This window comes from Lycorma delicatula, chromosome 1 (genome assembly GCF_047948215.1).
Source record: "Lycorma delicatula isolate Av1 chromosome 1, ASM4794821v1, whole genome shotgun sequence".
NCBI classification, from domain to species: domain Eukaryota; kingdom Metazoa; phylum Arthropoda; class Insecta; order Hemiptera; family Fulgoridae; genus Lycorma; species Lycorma delicatula.
The window spans coordinates 403,210,917-403,233,581 of record NC_134455.1 but is presented as its reverse complement, the minus strand read 5'-3'; the positions used below and the strand labels follow the sequence as shown (position 1 = coordinate 403,233,581).

Here is a 22,665-nt window from a genome sequence, read left to right as displayed (position 1 = left end):
ACTAAGATTTGAACCTTAGAACTCTCAACTTTGAAATTGGTTGATTTGTAATGACGAGTTCACCACTAGACCAACTCGATGGGTTTGTTAAAGTGGATTGTAAAAATTTTTCAATGTGACAGTTTTGTGCCCTGATAAAACATAATTCGATATAAGTAATATTAATGATTAAAAAACTTAAATCGCTGCAATTGTAGAATTTTTCTGTATAAAATTTTCAAACTTATTTGACAGATTTTATTAGACACATTTACACTTATATTTCCATTAAAATGTTTAAGTTATAAATTTTTATTGGAAAAAGCTCAAAATGGCAGATAGAAGGAAATACGAAGCAAGATAATGCATTTGTTGAATGTTTTTGTTTATTTTCATGTTCTGAATGAGTCTCAGAGTTGACACCTTCCAGGACACTCTATATTCCAATTCTGTCTTCATTCTTTTTCCATTTATTTATGTCTCCATCACCAAATCAGTTAAATCAGCCTGCATGTTAATACTCATTCCACCAAATCAGTTCAATTAATTACAAGAATGTGACACAAATATTTCTTATCTCCTCCTATTCATCTTTAGACTACATTTTAAAGTTTATCACCCACCTTATTTTCAACATCCTTCTGTAATGCACTGGAGATGATCTTTAAAAGCTTTTGTTTTTACTTTGTTTCAATATTGTTTTTAATATTACATGTGTTCAGTATTATATCTAATTTTAAGTATTTTTTCATTAATTTAATCGAACGTGGCACCGTTTGGTATAATAACTATTATAAATAATTTTAAAACAGCTTACCAAATTCTAATATGATTTCCTCGAGCACTTTCCGCTATTTTGCCATCTTCAAGAGTATAATTATGACTAACATATATAAAATTATAATCATATGTAATTAAACTATATAGAAACTGTTATAATATGGACGTAGTCACTTAGTCTTAAAACTTTAACTTTTGATGAATTTTAACAAAATGACGATCAGTTGTTATGTATGCATAATTTAATTATGTAAGATTATAGTTTTATATATGTTAGTCATAATTATCCTCTTGAAGATGACAGAATAGCTGAAAGTACTCAAGGAAATCAAACTGGAATTTGGTAAGCTGTTTTAAAATTATATATAATAATTAATCTGTAAGGTTATAAATATAAATTATAAGAAATGGTATGTAAATATATATAAAAAATTGTGTTTTATGAAAAGATCTAAAAATAATAATAAAATTGTGTAATTAAATTGATAAGCAATGTACATGAAAAATGATTGTGATTGTGTAGGTGGACATATGTGAAAATGATAAATTGCAGATTATAGTTATATGAATCCTTCTCTCTCATTTAATATAGAAGAATAATAATTTATTTATTCATTCTTTTTCCATCAGTAACAGCTGGCTTATGTCCAATTACAGTTACACCCTACTAGGTGAGATGAATTTTATAGCTGTGAAAAAATGCCAAGCCTGACTAGGATTTAAACCCAGAACCTTATGAATAAAAGACAGAGATGCTACTACTACTCCACCATGGAGGTTAGCAATAGTAATAATAATTATGTATGTTTTATAGAATAATTTTGTGTAGAAGTTAACTGACTGTAATAATAAAACGACAGTATTAAAAGCCTAATAATAGTGTATCCTTTTACGCTATTTCTGACATGAGAGATGAACAAAGATGATAAAACAAAATATTTGTGAACAATATGACAGAACAAAGACAAAAAAGTTTTAGTTTTATGTTATGACGAATTGTAAAATTACTATCTTTACAGTTTAAACTTTAAGACAATTTGTGAAATTTATTGATAACCATTCTAATCAATTAAAGTTAAAATGTTAAAAAGATTTTAGTTTAAATAATTTTTTGGCACTAGAAAATTGTATGTTTATTTATCTAAAATTTGCCATATTTCTGTACTTCAACAGTATCAGTTCTAACAAGATGCAAGTGATAATATCAGCAAATAGATTTTCTGGGGATAAGGTGATTTTGGAACTTAGCCAAGTTTTACAATTTTTTTACAGTAATATTGAAGTTCTGTACATTATTACTTCCTTGTTTGAAGTAAAGAAAGTATTGTGATCGCAAAAAAATTTTAGTTTTCACAGTTCAACAGAAATATCCATTTTGACCATACCTAAATTCATTTTGTCTAGTTTCAACATGATGTCTGTACGTACATACATATGTATTTCCCATAACTCAAAAAATATTAGCTGTAGGATGTTGAAATTTTGGATTTTAAACTGCTGTAACATTTAGTTTTGCCTATAATACCCTTTTTATTGCAATTGACTGGACCAAAATTGTCCAAAAAAATTGGATTTTGGACTTTTTCTTAACTGCAAAGCCCTCATTCAGAAAAGATTTTTAACAATACATCCTAAGTGATACTTATTTTCATTGGTTCCAGAGTTATAGCCTAATGAAATATTTGGACCTTACAAAAGGAAGGCGCATCGGTTCAAATCTGATATCTCCTTTTTTTTCAATTTTTTTTTTTCATTTAAATATATTGATTTATTATTAATTATTAACCTCTGATTTTAAAAAGATTTCTGCAATAAATAATAATTCAGTAAAACAATAAAAAAAAATATCAGAAGTTATTAATGAAATAAAATTTTATGTACTTTACATTTTAAAGTTTATATAATTTTAATAGATGTACAAGGAAGTCATGTGTTGTCCTTATCAGATTTTTAACAATATGATTTGCTATTTAAATGATCAGTTTTGAGTTACGCTTATTTCTTCAGTTACATTTTGTGTCATAACTATTAAAATGGAACTACTGGTTCTCACAGTTCATTACTTACTATAGGCTTAATTTAATTTCTCTACTAATTGTGTGGTGGTTGCTTTTATTTTAAATTTACAATTTAATCTGGTAGAAAATAAAACTATGCCATTATTGATATTGCAAATTTTAAATTTAAATTCATTCTCGATGATGCCAGAAAATTGAAAATATTAGAATACACTATTTATTAACCAGTAATGAAATAAGCTAAAAGAACAACTGCACATTTTGGAGTTACGTTCATATTATCCAGTCACATAAATTTTTTTTTTAAAACTGTGTTACTTTTTTGACGATTATTAAACTTAAGGATTTAAACTCTTAAGGATTTAAACTAAAAATTGTCTAGTTATCAATTACAGTATACATTTATACAGATCCTTTATATTAAAGGATGTTCCATAAACTGGTAACAGCTGAATTTGGAATTTTGAGAATTTTTCTGTAATCCTTTATGTCTAATTTTGAAATGTTGATCTATAAACTGCAGGTTCATGTCAGGAAACAGAAACTTCGTCTTAGTATCAGAATTGTTTCACAGAACAGATACGGAAAACATTCATTATTGATATCACTCTATTTTTTTGAATTGAGATGTTTTTGTTAAATTTTTCATATTAAAGAGTTATTTTTGTGAAATATTGTTTGTTTGTTTTTCATCTTGAAGATAAAAACTTTAAGAAAAATTGAATTTTATGAGACAATTGTGCATTTTTTTTTTTCATAAAATGTATTTTATTAATTAAGTTGATTTGCATTTCAACCACTGAAATATTCAGGATTTTAATCAGCAGTTTTTGATAATCAAAAAATTCACTTTTAATGCAGTAGTGAATTTCGTTTCTTGCTTTAATCAAATTCACATTGTCTACTTCTTACAAGATGTACGTCCTAAATATAAACAATTGAAAAGTGATGACAGTGAACCAGATTGCATTGCATTATAACTTCAGCCAGTTCATTGGCTATTTTATCAATGGCCAATCCTTTGATTTGATGAACAAGAAAATTGAACATTTGAGGACACCGGTGTTCACAATTACTTTTTCTTGCCATGTAATTTACAAACTTTAACAGAGAATAGTTTATTAACTTGTTGAAAACAACTTGACTAAAATATTGATCTTAGATATCATATTGCATCCTCTTAAGCATTTTTTAAACTACGAGAAAGGAAAATTTCACTTTTTTAATGTTATGATTGAATACCAAACATGTATTATTTAGGTCAATTTAAAGTTAACCTTTTTGAGACTGGTGTCATGCATACACGACTGCAGTAAATTGTCCGCACAGACTACTGTCGCGTAAACTCATTTTAGAACTTTATCATTTAAGTACTATAATTGTGGAAGAAGTATTAGGAGAAGACCAATTTGGTTTCAGGAAAAGTATAGAGACAAGGGATGAAATTTTAGCGTTCAGATTAATAGTAGAAGGAAGATTAAAAACAAACCAACGTACTTGGTATTTATAGACCTGGAAAAGACGTTCGATAATGTAGACTGGAATAAAATGTTAAGCATTTTAAAAAATACAGCATTTAGGGTTAAGCATTTTAGGGTTCAAATACAGAGATAGAAGAACAATTGCTAACATTTACAGGAGCCAAACAGCAACGAGAATAATTTAAGAACTTAAGAAAGAAGCCGTAATAAAAAAGGAAGTCCGACAAGGATGTTCCCTGTTCCCGTTACCTTTTAATCTTTACATAGAATTAGCAGTTAATGATGTTAAAAACAATTTAGAACCGGAGTAACAGTACAAGGTGAAAAGATAAAGATGCTACAACGATTTGCTGATGATATAGTAGTTCTAGATGAGAGTAAAAAAGATTTAGAAGAAACAATGAATAACATGGATAAGTCCTGCGCAAGAACTACCACATGAAAATAAACAAAAACAAAATGAAGGTAATGAAATGCAATAGAAATAACAAAGATCGACCACTGAATGTAAAAATAGGAAGAGAAAAGATTACGGAGGTAGAAGAATTTTGTTATTTGGGAAGTAGAATTACTAAAGATAGACAAATAAAATGCCGGATGCAGAAGCGATATAAAATGCTGAATAGCACAGGCGAAATGAGCCTTCAGTCAGAAATATAATTTGTTTACATCAAAAATTAATTTAAACGTCAGGAAAAGATTTTTGAAAGTATATGTTTAGAGTGTAGCTTTATGTGGAAGTGAAACTTGGATGATTGGAGTACCTGAGAAGAAAAAATTAGAAGCTTTTGAAATGTGGTGCTACAGAGAATGTTAAAAATCAGACGGGTGTATAAAGTGACAATGAAGAGGTGTTGCGGCAAATCGATGAAGAAAGAAACATTTGAAAAAATAATTAAAAGAAGAGACTGACTTATAGGCCACATATTAAAGCATCCTGGAATAGTTGCTTTAATATTGGAGGGACAGGTAGACGGAAAACATTGTGCAGGCAGGCAACGTTTGGAATATGTAAAACAAATTGTTAGTGATGTAGGGTGTAGAGAGGGTATACTGAAATGAAACGACTAGCACTAGATAGGGAATCTTGGAGAGCTGCATCAGACCAGGCAAATGATTGAACACAAAAAAAAACTTTAATTGTGTTAATGTGACTAATAAATTATTTCACTGAGTACTGCACTTTATTGCCTTTGAAGTAAATTATTTGCACTATCAATAGGTTGAAGCTAACGATTGGAAATATTTTGTTACTAGTGTACTAAAACTAGGTTCTTAGTAAATTTGGCCGATTCATCAGATTCATGTGTAGGATTTATTCCTTCTCATTAAAGCTGTAATAATGTCCAAAATTAACAGACACATATTATATTCAAGCCTCTGAACAAGCAGATGATGCTCATTCAAATTTACAACAATGGAAACCAACCAATGTAGATGAACTGTATACATTTTTGTAGAAGTGTACTATGAAATGCTTTCATAATATAAGCATGTTATTCAAATCTGGTAACATTTGATACGATTTGGATTTGTTCTAAGATTCTATCACTTACCACTTATAACTTGGATGTTGCACCTTAATATTTCCAGAACCTTAAAAAAAGGTTTGTGGGGATTCTCCTGGATTGCAAGTTTATAATCCTAATCAGGATCTACAAAATTAAATGGAAATGTAATTTTAATTTTAATATATAGGTAACTTGTAATAATAAATTTTCTCATTTTAGTAACCAGTCTGAAGTTGTACTTAAGCTAGTACGATTTCTTGTCTTTTTTTTAAAATAGCAACCACTTGCTATATGAGAGCTAGGCTCTCATATAATCAGCATAAAAATATTAAAAATGATGTGATTAACTTTAAAATGTTTTTTATTTCTATTTTGTGATTTTCACCCATTTTGTTGAAGGTCCACTCTTTACATAGGTGAGAAATTCCTTTTTTGCATTAGTGCCCCAAACATCAAATGTAATTTAACGATGGACCTGCCAGTAATTTAATATTTGCTAATCAAAATGATATTGTTTCAGTCTTTTCAGTTGAAAACAAGCATGTTAATTCAAATAAAACTAACTTTGTAACAATATAGAAGTATGTAACAATCATTTTAGTTTTCTTGATCTTTTGAATTTTATAATTTTATTGCTTTTTATTTTCTTAATGAAAGTTTTCTTAGAAAATATCATAAAAATGGAATGGTTTAATCATTATGCATGATGCACTGTAAATTAGAAAACAGAAATACTGTTTTATATGTATTGAAAATGCGAACAAAAAATGAGTTTGTAAAAACAGTTTTATTGTATATATAATGTTCTTTATTTGCAGTTTTGTAATATGTTCACTATGCATAATAAAAACCACGTATTGTAATTTAAAATTTTAATAATAGAAATATTTTATTCTAAAATGAGAGTATATTATTAAAAAATTAACTACTCAAAGGTTGAAACACATTTAATAAATGGAAAAACAGTTACTTCACATTTTTTGTAATTAACGGCTTAATTATAAATTTTGTGTTTTTTTAGATTATGTATTTTGATCATTTCCTATTTAAACAACATATTTACAATTCAATCTAGAAAAAAATTTATTAACTTATATAATCTATAGTTAGTTCCTGTGCTAGTTCATACAACTTCAGGTCACATAATTCATAAATGTCAGTAAATTAGTGACTGCACGAAGAGTGATTTACTATGAAAAACTAATGAAATTCATTATATTTAAAATCCCTTGCATTGATATCATGAACTTCAAATTATGTAGTCTATCAAGCAATCTTATTTACAAGTAGTGGCTATTCAACTAGGCCATTACTTCTTAAACTCTTTTGCTCACTGCCCACACTGAGAATCAAAATATTCTAGCACCCCCATAATTTTTAAACTTACCATCTATTAAAAATAATAATCGCAATTGCTGTTTTTAAAATGCGCTCATAATTAATTTTTAACTTTGGTATTTAATTTTAGTTTGAATTATCAGGAAACATAATTTTTTTTAATCAGCTATCGCCTTCCTAGACCACTTGAGCGCCCAAAATGGGGTGTTACTACCCACTTTAAGAAAAAGTGGACTTGAATATATTATTAGTAACTGAGAATTTGCAAATGATATATTTTATATATTAGTATATTTTACATGTTCATACTTACATTCTGTAGGTAAGGTTTAAAGCAAATATGACTTCTTGTACAAAACATTGAGTTAGGTTTAAATTTTCACAAGTTACAGTTATGTAGAGTTTACATATGTACCAGGTGTGGCTATTAAATAATGAGACTAATGCTGTTACAGAACTGTGCATACACCAAATTCGTATGACAGCTGTGTAGTGTGAAGCCTTCATTTAGATAACATCTGTATTTTTGTTTTGCTGATAAAATTATTAGCGTTTTATTAGAGCAAAGAATTGTCGCGAAATTTCATATGAAACTTGGAAAAACTGCTACTGAAAGTTACCTTTTATTAAAAAATGTATGTGGCAATATCACGTGGGCGGGTTTTTGAGTGGTTTAAGCATTTCAAGATATCTGAGAAGATGTTGAAGATGATGTTCGCCCGGGTTGCTCTTCCATGTTAAAAACGTATAAAAATATTGAAAAAATTGGTAATCTGATTTGATCTGACTATTAACTATTTAACTGTTAACTATTTAACTGTTAACTGTTTTACTGTTAACTATTTGTGTGATTGCTGAAACTGTAGGAATTGACAAAGAATGCATAAGGCAGATTTTACATAACAATTTTAACATGCAAAAAGTGTGCGTGAAAATGGTGTCTAAAATTTTCAGAAACAAAAAGAAGCTCTGAAAAAGTTTGTTCTGACATTTTGAATGCCATTGAAAATAACCTAAACTTCTTCGGAAGGCATCGGCAAATCAAAATTCAAAACTATGATGATTGTTTTTTTTAATCAACATTACTATGTTGAGGTCCTTGCTCAACTCCATGAAAAGATTACTCGAATTGTGCAAGAACAAGTCATGAATTCTTCATCAGGACAACGCACCGGTTCACACTGCATCGTCTATCAAGACATTTCTAGTGAAGTAAAATATCCCAGTTTTAGACCATCCGCTTTATTCAGACCATCACCTTATTTGGCACCATATGACTTTTATCTGTTCCCCAAGGTCAAATCTGCAATAAAAGGAACAAGATTTCAGATCGTTGAAGCTGTAAAAGTAAAAGCGGCACATTTCATGAAAGAGCTTACAGAAGGAGACTTCCAGCACTATTTCAAACAATAGAAATTTCACATGGAGCATTGTAGGGATACAGGAGGGATGTATATTGAAGGGGATAATAACTAAATATGTATAAATCTAAAATAAAATATTTTACAGCATTTAATCTTATTATTTAGTAGCCACACTTTGTATATTGACAATGGTAGTATGCAAAGGAAAATATAAAATAACGTTTTGTATATTTAAAGTAGATTTTTAATTTTAGGTGCAAAAAAAATTTTCCAGCTGAAATAATCAGCAACTTGCATGATGCAATAGTTTTCAGGATGGTATGACCACCACCTCCTGTTGATATCATTCAAAATTGGATAATAAACATGGTTTATGCTTTAATGCAAACCAATTAGAACAATGTATTTTTTCACAGTTTGCTTATTCTCAGGATGTATATCAATCTTAAGACAGGAATTGGGGGCATAGTCCTTCTGGACCTATAATATGAGCTCAAAGAATATTTTAGAAACATTGAAATAATATATTATATTCCTCGAGGTTTTTTACAAATTGATGTATAATATTTTAAAGGGTTTGCTGAAAAGTAATGCATATTCACTATTAATTCTCAAATGGAAAGTGATATTCAAATGAAATTACATTTTATTGACCACAATAATTTACCTTAAATTTCAATGTAGTTACCATTTAGAACTATACTTTTATCCAAATGGTGAACTGGTTGGAAGAAATGACTCATCCTATCAATGAAGAATTCTACAAACTTTTATCTTTGCATCTTTCACTTCATCAATTGTGAAATGAATGCACTTTTAGCACAGTATGTAATCGGTGTAAATTTCAACTTCACAAGGGCCAGATAGTAATATGCAATTCTGATTAAGCATTATCATGTGGCAGAATTAATAGCTCAGGATTTTCAAACACTGCACACAGTTGCAGTGTTTGATTGTTCCAATGTATCTATATGATGTGTTACATCCTCTGTCATCCCAGCAACCCAATACTCTTGCATACGTGTGGTATCAAAGAACAGTCAGGAATTTTTTTTTGGTTAAAATTTTTATTGCCCACTTATTCAAAATAGTTTGATCAATTATTTTATTTTCACTGTAAACGACTTTTTGGTTGTTGAAAAATTCAGTTGCTGTATTTTGTTGACATACTGGGTACATTCAACTTGCAACAGCTGTCGGCAAAAAATAAGTGAATTGAATTCAGTTAGACTTTGTATGTTTGTAATAAGGAAATATTACAAAGAGAGATCATTTTAGAGAAAGAGCCACTATACAATTTTTGTTTTCCTATTACATTTGATTGTACGTTAATTATCAGCCGTGTTGGTTTTTTGCCTCTATATTTACAGTTTTTATTTAACCTCATTTTGGATTATGTTTTATAGCCCTTAAAACTTCTGAGAAAGACAATTTCCATAACTTCTGTTTTATTTTTTTAGAAATTTGTTATTCAAAAATTTTCAATTGCCCTACAATTATTTAAGTTTTTGTGTACTCATATTGACTAAATATAGAAGAGTATAGTTGTGTTTAAGTAATTTCTTTGTCCAATTTTATCTCAGTCTCACACAATTTTATATGTATTATACACTGTTCTTTCTACTTCCTTGTATGAAGTATTGTGATCATAAAAAATTTTGGTTTTCAGATTTCAACAGAAATATCAATTTTGACCATCCCTGTAGTCATTTTGATTAGTTTCTGCTTAATATCTGTACATATGTATCTTGCATAACTCAAAAACAATTAGTCGTAGCTTGTTGAAATTATGGATTTAGGACTGTTGTAACATCTACTTGTGTACCTCCTCTTTTCATTGCAATGAAAATCCCAAAAATTTTGATTTTGGACCTTTTCTTAACTGCAATAATAAGCACTCGTTGAGAGCTTTTTAGCAATATATCATAAATGGTATTTATTTTCATTGGTTCCGCAATTATAGCCAAATGGAATTTTAATTAATGAAATATTTAGATCGTACAAGGGGAAGGCAGATCAGTTCAAATCCGACTCATCTCCTTTCTTTTTTTATTTGAAATATATTTATTTAATAGTAATTGTTAACCTCTGATTATTAAAAAATGTTAAAAAAATATCAGAAGTTATAATAAAATAAATTTTATGTACTTTTAATTTTAAAAAAGTGTGTATATGTAATTTAATAGGCGTATAAGGAAGTCATATGGTATCCACATCAGATAATTTTATCATTAAATCAAAAGAAGATTAAATATTCTGTAAGTTCAAAGACAGTACTGGGCAGAGAAATTAACTTACTTTGGCAGAATCGTTTTATTATTTACTTAATATGTTAGCTTAGTACTGTTGTATGTTATCCAGGTTTTTATGTGTAATTCTTATGTTTATAAATTATGAAAAGAATTCCTACGCTTATTTTATGAATTCAATTTTGGCTGCCTTCCTTAAACTCTGTTTTGTGAATTATTTTGCATTCTTTTCCATTCAAATCCTTGTTCTTTTCAAGTTTATGCTGAAGTGATTTGAAAACTGGTGGTGGATGCACTTTCTGATCCTCATCAGTAGTTTATTTTTACACTGATACTGTCATTCATAGTAGATTATTACATACATTTTCATATAAATTAGCAGCTTTCATGAATTATGTTCATAGATTGTTAAATATTCTGATGTCAGATGATAATTTTGAGAAAGAACTTAAAATTATAAGACAAACAGTTCTAAATAATGGTTACCAAATGATGCTACTTGATCAATTGCTTCAGAATAAATTATACAAAATTACATTTAGCAAATTATTTCCTTCAGGTAATTCACTCCAGCAAAAGAAATTTCAAACACTCTTATGTAGTAAATCACAGAGAAAATTTGTAAATTTTCCAGCAACAGAGATTTTGATATTGCTTTCAAATTTGACAGTTAAGAATAACACAAGAAAACTGATTAACTTAAAACTTCAGGAATTTACAAACTTCAGTTTGGTTCTGATAAATTTTATGTTAGACAGATAGATAATCTTTTGGAAAAAAAAATGTAAGGGACCAAAATTATGCCTGTCATTTAATTGATGAAAATCATGTTTTAATAAAAAAAGGCCTACGTGCTAAGAACTAAGGTTTGAATCTGAACTTTTTTTAGTGTCATTGGAAATTAATAAACTTATCAACTGTAATAAAATTTAATAGACTTGAATGGTTCACCCTTATTAAACTTATAAATGTGAGATAAGCTTCATAACTTATACTAAATGTTGCCCCTTTTTCTGCATTGACCAATAGTATTTACTGTTAAATTTATATTTTAGTGATAACATGTACACTCTATGTTGTACGAGGTCTATAAATAAAGTAATAAGACTGGTTCAGAAAACTTTTTATTTATAATGCAATTACACATGGACTCTTCACCTTCAAAATAGTTCCCTTGGGAAGCCACACAACACTTCAAATGGTTTTCCCATTCTTCATAGCAATGTTGGAACTCAAAAACCAGAATATCGTTCAGATGGTTGGTTACATTTTTTTTTTTATGTTTTCTACTGTTCCAGAATGGTGTCCTTTGAGGTGTTTTTTTAAAGTCAGGAACAGGAAAAAGTTGCAGGGACTCGGGTCAGGTGAATAAGGTGGTTGAGGAACTACAGGAATGTTTTTCTTTGCCAAAAATTCATTTTTGAGAGTGCAGCGTGACAAGGTGCATTGTGATGATGCAGCATCCAATTCTCTTTGATGGCTGGTCTTGTGCAGGAAGCTTTTCCGCAGTCTTTCAAGAATTTCTCGGTAAACATTGATTTATAGTCTGTCTTGTAGGCAAAAACTCCTTATGGACAATGGCATTACTATCAAAGAAACAAATTAGCATGGTTTTGATTTGCTCATTTTTGCTTTTTTGGGAAGTAGGGAGTTTGAATGTGCCACTACTTGCTTTGGCATTTTGTTTCTGAGTTGTGCTCAAATATCCAAGATTCATCACCAGTAATAAAATTTTTTTTTTTAAAAATCAGGATCAGTTTCAATTTGCCCTAGAAGATCACGGCATATTTCCACCCTGTTGTTTTTCTGCAGAACAGTGAGGTTTTTTTGGAACCAATTTTGCACAAACTTTTTTCATGTCCAGTTCGTTTGTCAAAATTTGATGGACTGTGGTACGATTCAAATTCAGTTGTTCTGCAATCATTCTGACAGTTAATCGCCGATCGTACCATATCAAGTCTTTGATTCACTCAACAGTGTCATCACTTTTTGATGTTAACTAATTTTCGGCCATCTGAAACTACCTAAAAACTTAGGCTCGTAACAGAGCACAAGGAATGGTGAGAATTCTCACAGAGTTGATTGCACAACTTTGCTCGTAATTAGTATCATTCATTTTTGTAACACAACAAAATCTCGTTTCACAAAAAGTTTGTTTACATTTCACATGGCAACAATAGACTAAAAATATTAATACCTAATATACATCAGCTGTTAATATAATAATATGTTTACTAGTACTTTACAGTTTTGCCACTAGCTGCCAAGAAAAAACTAGTCTCATTACTTTATTACAGACCTCTTAGTTCTTTATCTTTATTTATATCGAACTTTTTATATTCTGTACATAACATCTGAGAAAGATACTGAAAAAAAAATATTTTGTTTTTATCTTATTTTTGTTATTATGGATTTTTATTAAGTAAAGACTTCATCCTCATTTATTTGTATAATCATTTGCAAACTGTGTCTGATATTACTTATTTTTTATGTTTTCATGAATCAATTTATTAATTGTGCTTAAAGGTATCAGTATGGTACTTTTGATAAATTTTTTATATTGTAGACTCTGTATATTTACGGAAGAAATATTGAGCTTTTTCTAGTAAGAGTATTTAAAATGTTATAATTTTGTGAATTATACAGGATGTCACATGAACAATCAGACATATTCAGGAGTACATAATAGAAATCAAAATAAAGAAAAAAACAGTAACATAAAACATGGATATGGAAAGTCTTTATTTTCTAATTATGACTACTGAAAGATTTTCCTCAATTTTGTGCTCCAAATTTAAGGTAAGGTAATAACTACATTTCTCTGGATGTAGTTGGGAAAAATTTGTTATTTCAAGTCCAGTTTGACTTGAATTAAAAAAATGATCTCTTTCTTAAATTTGTATATTAAAATTACTGTTTGGTAGATTTTATAAAACTTAATAATTACCAGTCATAGAATATGGTCCCTTAAAAATAAAAGTTTGAGTTAATTAGTTTAAATGAAATAAAAAAAAATTTCTATTCACTTTTCAGTTATTGACAGAAAATAATTAACTGTTCTAGCTTAATTATTACTAATATTTAAGCTGTTAGAAATTATTTAAATTTAAATACACTGTTCAAAATTACCTCGTTTTGATTATGTATTAATATGGTTATATCAAAAGTATCTCATAGTTGTACTATAGATCACATGTGTTCAAGATGCAGTTCTTTATTTTTATTTTTTATGTCTACAGAGATTTCAAGCAGATTAAATTCAAAGAACTTTGTAGCTGATAATTGGACCTTTCAAAGTCCATACTGTCTTAGCATCATGAAAAGAGTCAAGGTCTCTGTTATTTTGAAATGCTAATTGTAAACTCTTTCAAGGATAATTGTCCATCTGATATCATTAGAAACTGATTTTTATTTATTTTTAATTACACGTACATATTGTATGTATTCTGCTAAATCAGAAGCGAACTTAGGTGGAACAAAAAGAACTGGTAGAAAACCTGGGATTTCAAATGATATATTGCAGCTGATGGATGAATCTAGAAAATATAAGAATGCTAGTGATGAAGAAAGTAAAGGGAACTATCGACAATTAGGAAATATTAAAAACAGGAATACATAAATTACAGTGTAATAATGTGTTAAGCAAAGATGCTACACCAATTTGTAATATGAAAGGAAAAGTCGCTAGGTGGGTGGAATATATTGAAGAGTTATATGGAGGAAATGAATTAGAAAATGGTGTTATAGAGGAAGTCGAAAAGGATGAAAGGGGAGAAACAGTACTCAGATCTGAATTTAAGAGAGCATTAAAAGATTTGAATGACAGAAAGGCTCCTGTAATAGACGGAATACCTGTAAAATTACTGCGCAGTGCAGGTGTGGAAGCGATTGATAGATTATACATACTGGTATGTAATATTTATGAAAAAGAGTTAGTTTCGTCAGACTTCAAAGAAGAGTGATATAGTCATGATACCAAAGAAAGCAGGAGCAGATAAATATGAAGAATACAGAACAATTAGCTTAACTAGCCATGCATCAAAAATCTTAACTAGAATTCTTTACAGAAGAATTGAGAGGAGAGTGGAAGAAGTGTTAGGAGAAGACCAATTTGGTTTCAGGAAAAGTATAGGGACAAGTGAATCAATTTTAGGACTCAGATTATTAATAGAAAGAAGATTAAAGAAAAACAAACTTTGCATTTATAGACCTAGAAAAGACATTTGCTAACTTAGAGTGGAATAAAATGTTAAGGATTTTAAAAAACTTAGCATTCAAATACAGAGATAGAAGAACGATTGCTAACACTTACAGGAACCAAGCAGCAACAGTAATAATTGATGAGCATAAGAAAGAAGCCGTAATAAGAAAGGGAATCTGATAAGGATGTTCCCTATCCCCGTTACGTTTTAATCTTAACATAGAACAGCTAATGATGTTAAAGAACAATTTAGATCCAGAGTAACAGTACAGGGTGAAAAGATAAATATGCTATGATTTGCTGATGATATAGTAATTCTAGTTGAGAGTAAAGAGGATTTAGAAGGATCAATGAATGGCATGGATGAAGTCCTACACAAGAACTACTACATGTAAATAAACCAGAACAAAACACAAGTAATGAAATGTAGTAGAAATAACGAAGATGGACTACTGAATGTAAAAATAGGAAGAGAAAAGATTACGGAGGTAAAAGAATTTTGTTATTTGGGAAGTAGTATTACTAAAGATAGATGAAGCAGGAGTGATATAAAATGCCGAATAGGACAGGCAAAACGAACTTTTATTCAGAAATATAATTTGTGTACTTCAAAAATTAATTTAAGTGTCAGGAAAAGATTTTTGAAAGTATATGGTTTGGACCGTAGGTTTATATGGAAGTAAAACTTGAACAATTGTAGTACTGAGAAGGTAGAATTAGAAACTTTTGAAATACGGTACTATAGAAGAATGATAAAAATCAGATGGATAAAGTGACAAATGAAGAGGTATTGCGTCAAATTGATGAAGAAAGAATCATTTGGAAAAATATAGTTAAAAGAACAGAGGACACGTATTAAGGCATCCTAGAATTGTTGCTTTAATATTGGAGGGACAGGTAGAAGGAAAAAATTGTCCGGGCAGGCAACGTTTGGAATATGTAAAACAAATTGTGTAGGATGTAGGGGGTATACCAAAATGAAACAACTAGCACTAGATAGGGAATCTTGGAGAGCTGCATCAAACCAGTCAAGTGACTGAAGACAAAAAAAATACATATTGTATATTAGTATTACTCTATTTCATTACACTATCCTTGGCATTAAAAAATAAATGATTTTGAAATCTGATTAATTTTTAATGTTTTTTTTTGGTAAATTATCAATAAATAGGTGTTAATTTATAGTCATCATTTATAGTTTTGTTTAAGATCTGTGAAATAGTTTTTTTTTCACGTAAAATTACACTAATTACACATTTTTTTCTTAATTCCTTAACGTCTATAGAAATGTATTTTTGAGTTATCTTGCCTTTGGAAGTATAAATTTGGGGAAAATTTTTCATTTAATTTCACTGAAAAAGTAGAACAAAGATTCTTTGTATATGAAACATATATTTTTTAGCATGTCTATTTCCTCATAGGAGCCTATCTAATTCATTTTAGAACTATTATAAAAAAATGTTCTATTCAGATATGTAAAACAAAATTAGTTTAAAAGATTTTTTTTCTATTAAAATGTATTAGTGAATGATATCGATTTTCAAGTGTTATTTTTATTCTGTTTAATTTTTTTTTGTAATTGACTATAAAACCTATACTTTATTTGATTGACTTTTTTCTATCCTCTCAAGCGAGCAAGCATTCAAAATGAGTTTACTTATACAGCATATTTCAGAACTGTTTGCCCTAGTTGTTGTTTACAGTTTATTTTCTAGAGTAAATTTAAAATAAAATGAGAATGTGTTTTATTTATTTTAATTTAGTATCATTAATATAGTTTATTTTTCTTTTAGCAGAAGCAAACAGAAAAGAGGAACGATGTTCCTTGAATCCAAAGGCAGTGGAGGAGGTGGCAGAAGTACAGTTCTGTCCTTCATCTTCGCAGCTACAAGAATACAATCTAGCGTTAAATCAGTATCGGTCGATGGACTTGTTTCAACAGCAGGTTCAGCATCAAATAAAAGTCGAGCCTGAGGTCTGTTAACAAATAGTTTACTATTTGTGCTTATTTTATGATCTAAATTATAAAGTAATGCTTCCATTTTTGCCACATGTAAGTTGAATATTGTATTTTTGTACTTACTTTCTTGACTGAGCTATAACTTTTTATGGGTTTTAAAATTTTATCTCATTTTTTTCAGTTTAAATGATTTTCAAATTGGGTTTAATAATAAAATAAGCTAGTCTGATTTTCAATTCGATTAGTTTTAAATGGCTATGTTACTGATTGTATTCAGTCAGTGATGTGTACAGTGGCACAATCAGAAATGATTGGCTTGCGGCTAGAAAAACTTTTTAGCTAACTCTTGAACTTAAATTTTGTGATAAATAATTTTTTAAAGTAGAAACTATAAGGTTGTAATTTGTATAAGGCAGTTAGGGATTATAAAATATTAGTTTCAAGTAGAATTTACAGTCTATTATAAACTGTGTTTTTTAATGACTATGTTCACTCATTAAGAATAAGTAGTTAGTATGACTGAAGTTTGTGGTGATGTGTATTGTGAGACTGTTTTAATTTTTTCTCTGTTGGAATTTCAATCACTCTATTTCTTCATTAAATTATTAATATTGGCATTCTGAAACAGAGAAATGGTAGATGTAATATCTAAAAGATTTGTTTAATATGACTTTTTGCAGTTCATAGAATTAAATGATGGAAGCATCTGTTTCGCTTTTGAATTACACCTCCATTTATATTACTACTTGAGTGAAGTAATGAATAATAATTTTGCTCTGCATAAATTCTGTGTACCTTTTTAGGCTGTATTTCAAAAAAATATTTTCAAAAAATTTTTTTATAATTTGTGTTTTATGTATCTTTAGGTTATGTAGAAACTACACAAGTTTGAATGTGACTTTAAAAACGGTTTAAAATTGTAACTTTAATTTTAATGAATTAATAAATTCATTAAAAATACAATAAGTCTTCTGAGGATCAACTCGGAGCACTGATGTTTATGCAAAGGTATGAATGTATGCGGCTTAGCTGTATTATCAGATTCTTAAACCAGGAAGATGCCTTTTTATAGGATGGTAGGACAGAAGGGTCCCTACTTTAATGGCAGCTTCTAACTTAGCTCCAATTTGGATTAAACTCCATTAAATGAGTTTTGAGTGGTTCATGTAGCTTATTTGTATATCCACATTCGCAGTAGCAATAGCAGCAAAATTGTAAGCATCCCAGTCTCATAAACAAGAGGTCTTGGATTCCAGTGTCTATCCTTTTTTAAATTAAAGGGAGTATATTGTGATCGCAAAAAATTTTGATTTTCAGATTTCAACAGAAATATTCATTTTGACCATCCCTGAATCCATTTTGACTAGTTTTGACATGATGCATGTATCTCACATAACTGAAAACTATTAGCCATACGATGTTGAAATTTTGGATTTAAGACTGTTGTATTATCTATTTGTGCACCTCCCTTTTTGATTGCAATTGAGTGGTTCACTCAATGTTTTGGCCACGTTTGGTTCAAAAGTGGCCAAAAAAGCCCAAAATCCAAAACAAAATTGGTTTTTGGATTTTTTCTTAACTACAGTAATAAGCTGTCATTGAGAGCTTTTCAACGATATATCATAAGTGGTACTTATTTTCATCGGTTCCAGAGTTACAGCGAAATGAAATTTTAATTAATGAAATATTTGGATTTATTAATAATTATTAACTTCTGATTGTAAAATAATCTTTACGATACATAATAATTCAATAATCATGTAAAAAAATAAGTTTTTAATAAAATAAAATTTTATGTACTTTTGAAAAAAAAAAATGTGTATATATTACTTAATAGGTGTACAAGGAAGTCATGTGTTGTCCACATCATATGCTTTTATTTCAAAGCGGCATACTAGGACCATATCAATATAATTTATTTTTTGCTTCATAAGCACTACTGTACACAGCTGATTCTTAATATTTATAAGAATCTGGAAAAAACTACATGAATATTATGTTTGCTGATTACATAAAAAACATTTTTTTAATAAAACTAAAAAATTAAAATAAATATATATTTTTTTTTTAATTTTTAGTATACCTGACCTCTATTATGAGATTAAAATGCATGCCCTCTTTTAATGAAATTATTCCAGAATGGTGCCAGTTAGGAAGGTGTCATTTTGGATTTAGCATAGGAACCCCCTTTCCTACCATTGTGTAAAAAAGGCATCGGCAAACTCCATTGTCTGTCCTTTTAAGATGATGCGGGTTATTCTTACTTCACCTGGCTGAATATATTTACATATCTGCACACCATGCCCATTTTAGTGATTTTTCATGCTACAGTATAGCACCCTTTCACATGTTACAGTATGTACAGGCACAGCAACTATACAGGCTGTATAGTGAACATCATTACTGTAAATCAATATTAATGTATGCTTTGGTAAAGTAAATGTAAAAAAATTGATTACAACCAAAACAAACATGATTAATGGACCATACTCTGGCCTAACAGTGGCTCAGCAGCTCACCTACAATCTTCAGTCTACTTCTAACACATATTTAATTTACAGAATTCTTTTAATATACTTCCTACTAGCTGTAGTGTTTCATTGTACAGTATCTTTCTTTAGCCAAACTTTACATATTTGTGTCGGTAAATGAATTATATGTATGAAGAATTTAAAATAAAATGATTTAAATTATATTACTCTTTAGTAAAAGAAAATTAACCAATTTTCTTTAGTAATATGTAGAAACAAGACTTAAAAATTGTGTGAAAAGCCCGTTTTAAGAAGGTTTTTTACCTGCCAATGAAAAAATTGTCTTTTAATCTTCTTTTCAAATATGCCCATTCAAAAGTTGATAATTGTTTTAACATTTGGCTTGAAACAACAACTATTGATAAAATATTTTTGTAAAAGGATTTATTGATAGCCCTTTTGAAAATACTCATTTCAAGCTTTAAAATTCATATGTTTCAAGTGTCAGTATCTTATTCATAAGTAATTTTAAAGCTGATTAAAGAATAAATTTTGAATGTTGACTTTTGAAAGGCTTTATTTAAAGAATTTTAAAAGCTTTGTGTAATACCATTTATGTTCAGAACCTGATCAATTAAAACAAAATTACTTTATTATCAGTTGATTAAAATAATTTACAAATTTCAGCATGCATAACAAGTTAGCTGTCAAATGAATTTATATGGAGAAACGTTATGATGTATTAGATGTTAATATTCACTTTTAAAAAATATTCAAATTAAAAAGTCCAATATGAATTTTTTAATTTGGATTTTCAATCAAGTTATATGAAGCACGGTTCAGTAGTAAGGGCAGATAAGTAACATAATGAGAACAGTTGAAAAATGAAAATTTTATTAATGGTTTCAAATATTTACTTTTTTATTCATTCCAAATACTTTTGAATATTGTAAAAAAGGCTTCTTCAAACTCACTGCTTAAAATTCTGTCGCCTGGGATTGTAGCCACTTTTCCACAGGAATTTTCAACTCTTCACTTTCCTTGAATCATAGAGACGCAAGCCAGTTTTTGAAGTGCAGAAAGAGATGGTCTATCACTAAGCATGAGATCAGAAATGGGAGGTGATCAAAATCTACCATCCAAATTCTCAAATTATTTCTGTTGTACGTACAGTTATATACGTGGACATGCATTATCACGGAGAAGAACAATTTCTGATCACAGCATACCCGGTTGTCTGTTTTGAATGGCACGATGCAGTTTATAAACTGTTTTACAATAGATTTGTGATGGATGTTCCAAGTTCTGTGAAATCAATCAAAAGCACACGCTTTTGGTCCCAGAAAACAGTTGCCATAATTTTTCTTCAAGACTGTTCTTGTTTGAATTTTTTCTGTTAGGCGAACCAGAATGACACCACTGCATGAATTGTTGTTTCCTCTCAGCAATTGATGTACAAAATCCATGTTTTATCACTAGCGATGATGTGGGGGAAAAAATTTGTCTCCTTTGTGATTTAAAGCGGTCAAGAAAAGCACATGCAGATGTCATTCGGTGATCTTTGTGAGCACTTATCAACATTTTCAGACCTCATCGTGCACACAGTTTATGTAAGCCTAGAGTATCAGTCATGATTCTCAACAACGTTATCTTGAAAATTTTAGCGATTTTACTGCTAATCACAGATAATTCACAGATTTAACAAGATCATCAGCCCACGCACTAGGCCTGCCAATTTTCTATTCGTCGTGAACATTTGAACGGCCTTCTTTAAATTTTATGACATGATTGCCTTACTTTTCCTTCACTTATTGCAGTTTTCCCGTTTATTTCACACAATTAACAGTGAATTTTAGCAGCATTATGTTCTCTTGTATTTAGAAATCTAATCACTGATCAAACTTCACAACTGGTGGGATTTGTTATTATCACATTCACGTTAACATACCATTTCACAAAGGCAAACAACAATGAATTGATGGCTATATAGTAGTTACATACCCAACAGACCACTTACACATGTACATGCTACTACACATGTACGAACCAGTTAGTACTGCCAATCGCTGTTTGTAACTCATGGTCCCTTACTTTAGAACTACTTTATAATAGTGTAATGTATAAAATGTATATGTATGTCTATTCATGCATTTTGCTCAAATAGCTTGCCACTACGTTCAAGTTCAAAGTGTCACTTCCAAAATTCTTGCTGTATACTCCAGTCAAACAAACAGACAAAAATTTCCTCTTCTAAATGATTTGACATGGATCAGGTCAGTTTCTGTTAGCTGTTTTCTTTACTACATCAACTGACTAAAAACATATGCTCCTTTAAGCACAAATTTCACTTAAGGAAAAGAAAAAGTCTCATGGTACCAAATCTGGTGAATGTGGAGGGTGTTACAATATAGATATATCTTTTCAATCAAACACTGCTTCGCAGGAAGGGCTATGTAAGTGCAGATGATTTGTCGTGATGAAGAGTAAAACCATGTTTCTACAGTTCTGATTATTTTTTCTTTCTCTCAGCTTTTTTCAAATTTCCTTATAATAATAATATTTCATTGTTGTGCTTTTGAAACAAATTCTTTTAAAATGATGCTCTTGACATCAAAAACATAATGAATATGGCTTTGAATTTGAACTCATTTTGATGAACTTTGTTTCATATTATTGGTGGTGCAGCAGTTTGAGTTCATTGATTAGCATTTCATCTCAGGTTCATACTGAAAAGATTCAGGTTTCATAACAAATTATGATTTTTTTTTTAAAGAAGGGGTCAGCATCAAGTTGCTGGAGCATACAGTATGAATTTCCTTGTGGCATTTTTTTTGCTCTGTTATAAGAATCCTAGGGATTTCCTTAGCTTAAACCTTTTTCTTTTTGAGATTGTTACGCTAAATTTTCCATCGAGTGTCTTTGTTAATGTTTACGGCTTCAGCTATCATTTGGACACTAAATTGGCAATTTGGATAATTTTTTCTACCTTATAAGTAAAAATTTGAAAATATTCCATTGGTATTTTGTACAATCAAATTGGCAGATCACTTAACTTTTAAACGTAGCATTGTCCCAGCACAAAACTGTGCTAAATGAAGACTCGCAATCAACTGAATGACTAGCCGAGGGTGGTTTAGTTTGTTTGATTTGTATGACAAACATCAATTCTGAAGGTCATTGATGTTTGTTGTTTGGCATGTTCAAGATCTTTGTCAAAGAGCTCATTGCTTTCTCTAAGAGATAGATCACGGGGTCTTCGTTATTTAATAGTAATTATGTATATCGATGCAAAGTTATTTGACGATTAGCAAAT

General features: G+C 29.5%; 1 protein-coding gene across 5 annotated transcripts in view; it reads left to right on the top strand.

Annotated features, from left to right (window-relative positions):
- The window catches only part of LOC142317425 (uncharacterized), a 62,530-nt gene that overhangs the window by 20,475 nt on the left and 19,390 nt on the right, over nt 1-22,665 (top strand). For 2 of the 5 annotated variants that reach the window (XM_075353983.1, XM_075353982.1), the window contains exon 2: nt 16,715-16,896. In XM_075353983.1, coding sequence (XP_075210098.1) covers nt 16,846-16,896 — 51 coding nt within the window. In that variant the 5' untranslated portion in view covers nt 16,715-16,845. Of the gene's footprint in view, nt 1-1,389; nt 1,537-12,018; nt 12,248-16,714; nt 16,975-22,665 lie in introns of all 5 variants that reach the window. The other 3 variants (XM_075353980.1, XM_075353981.1, XM_075353984.1) reach the window with 3 other exon arrangements.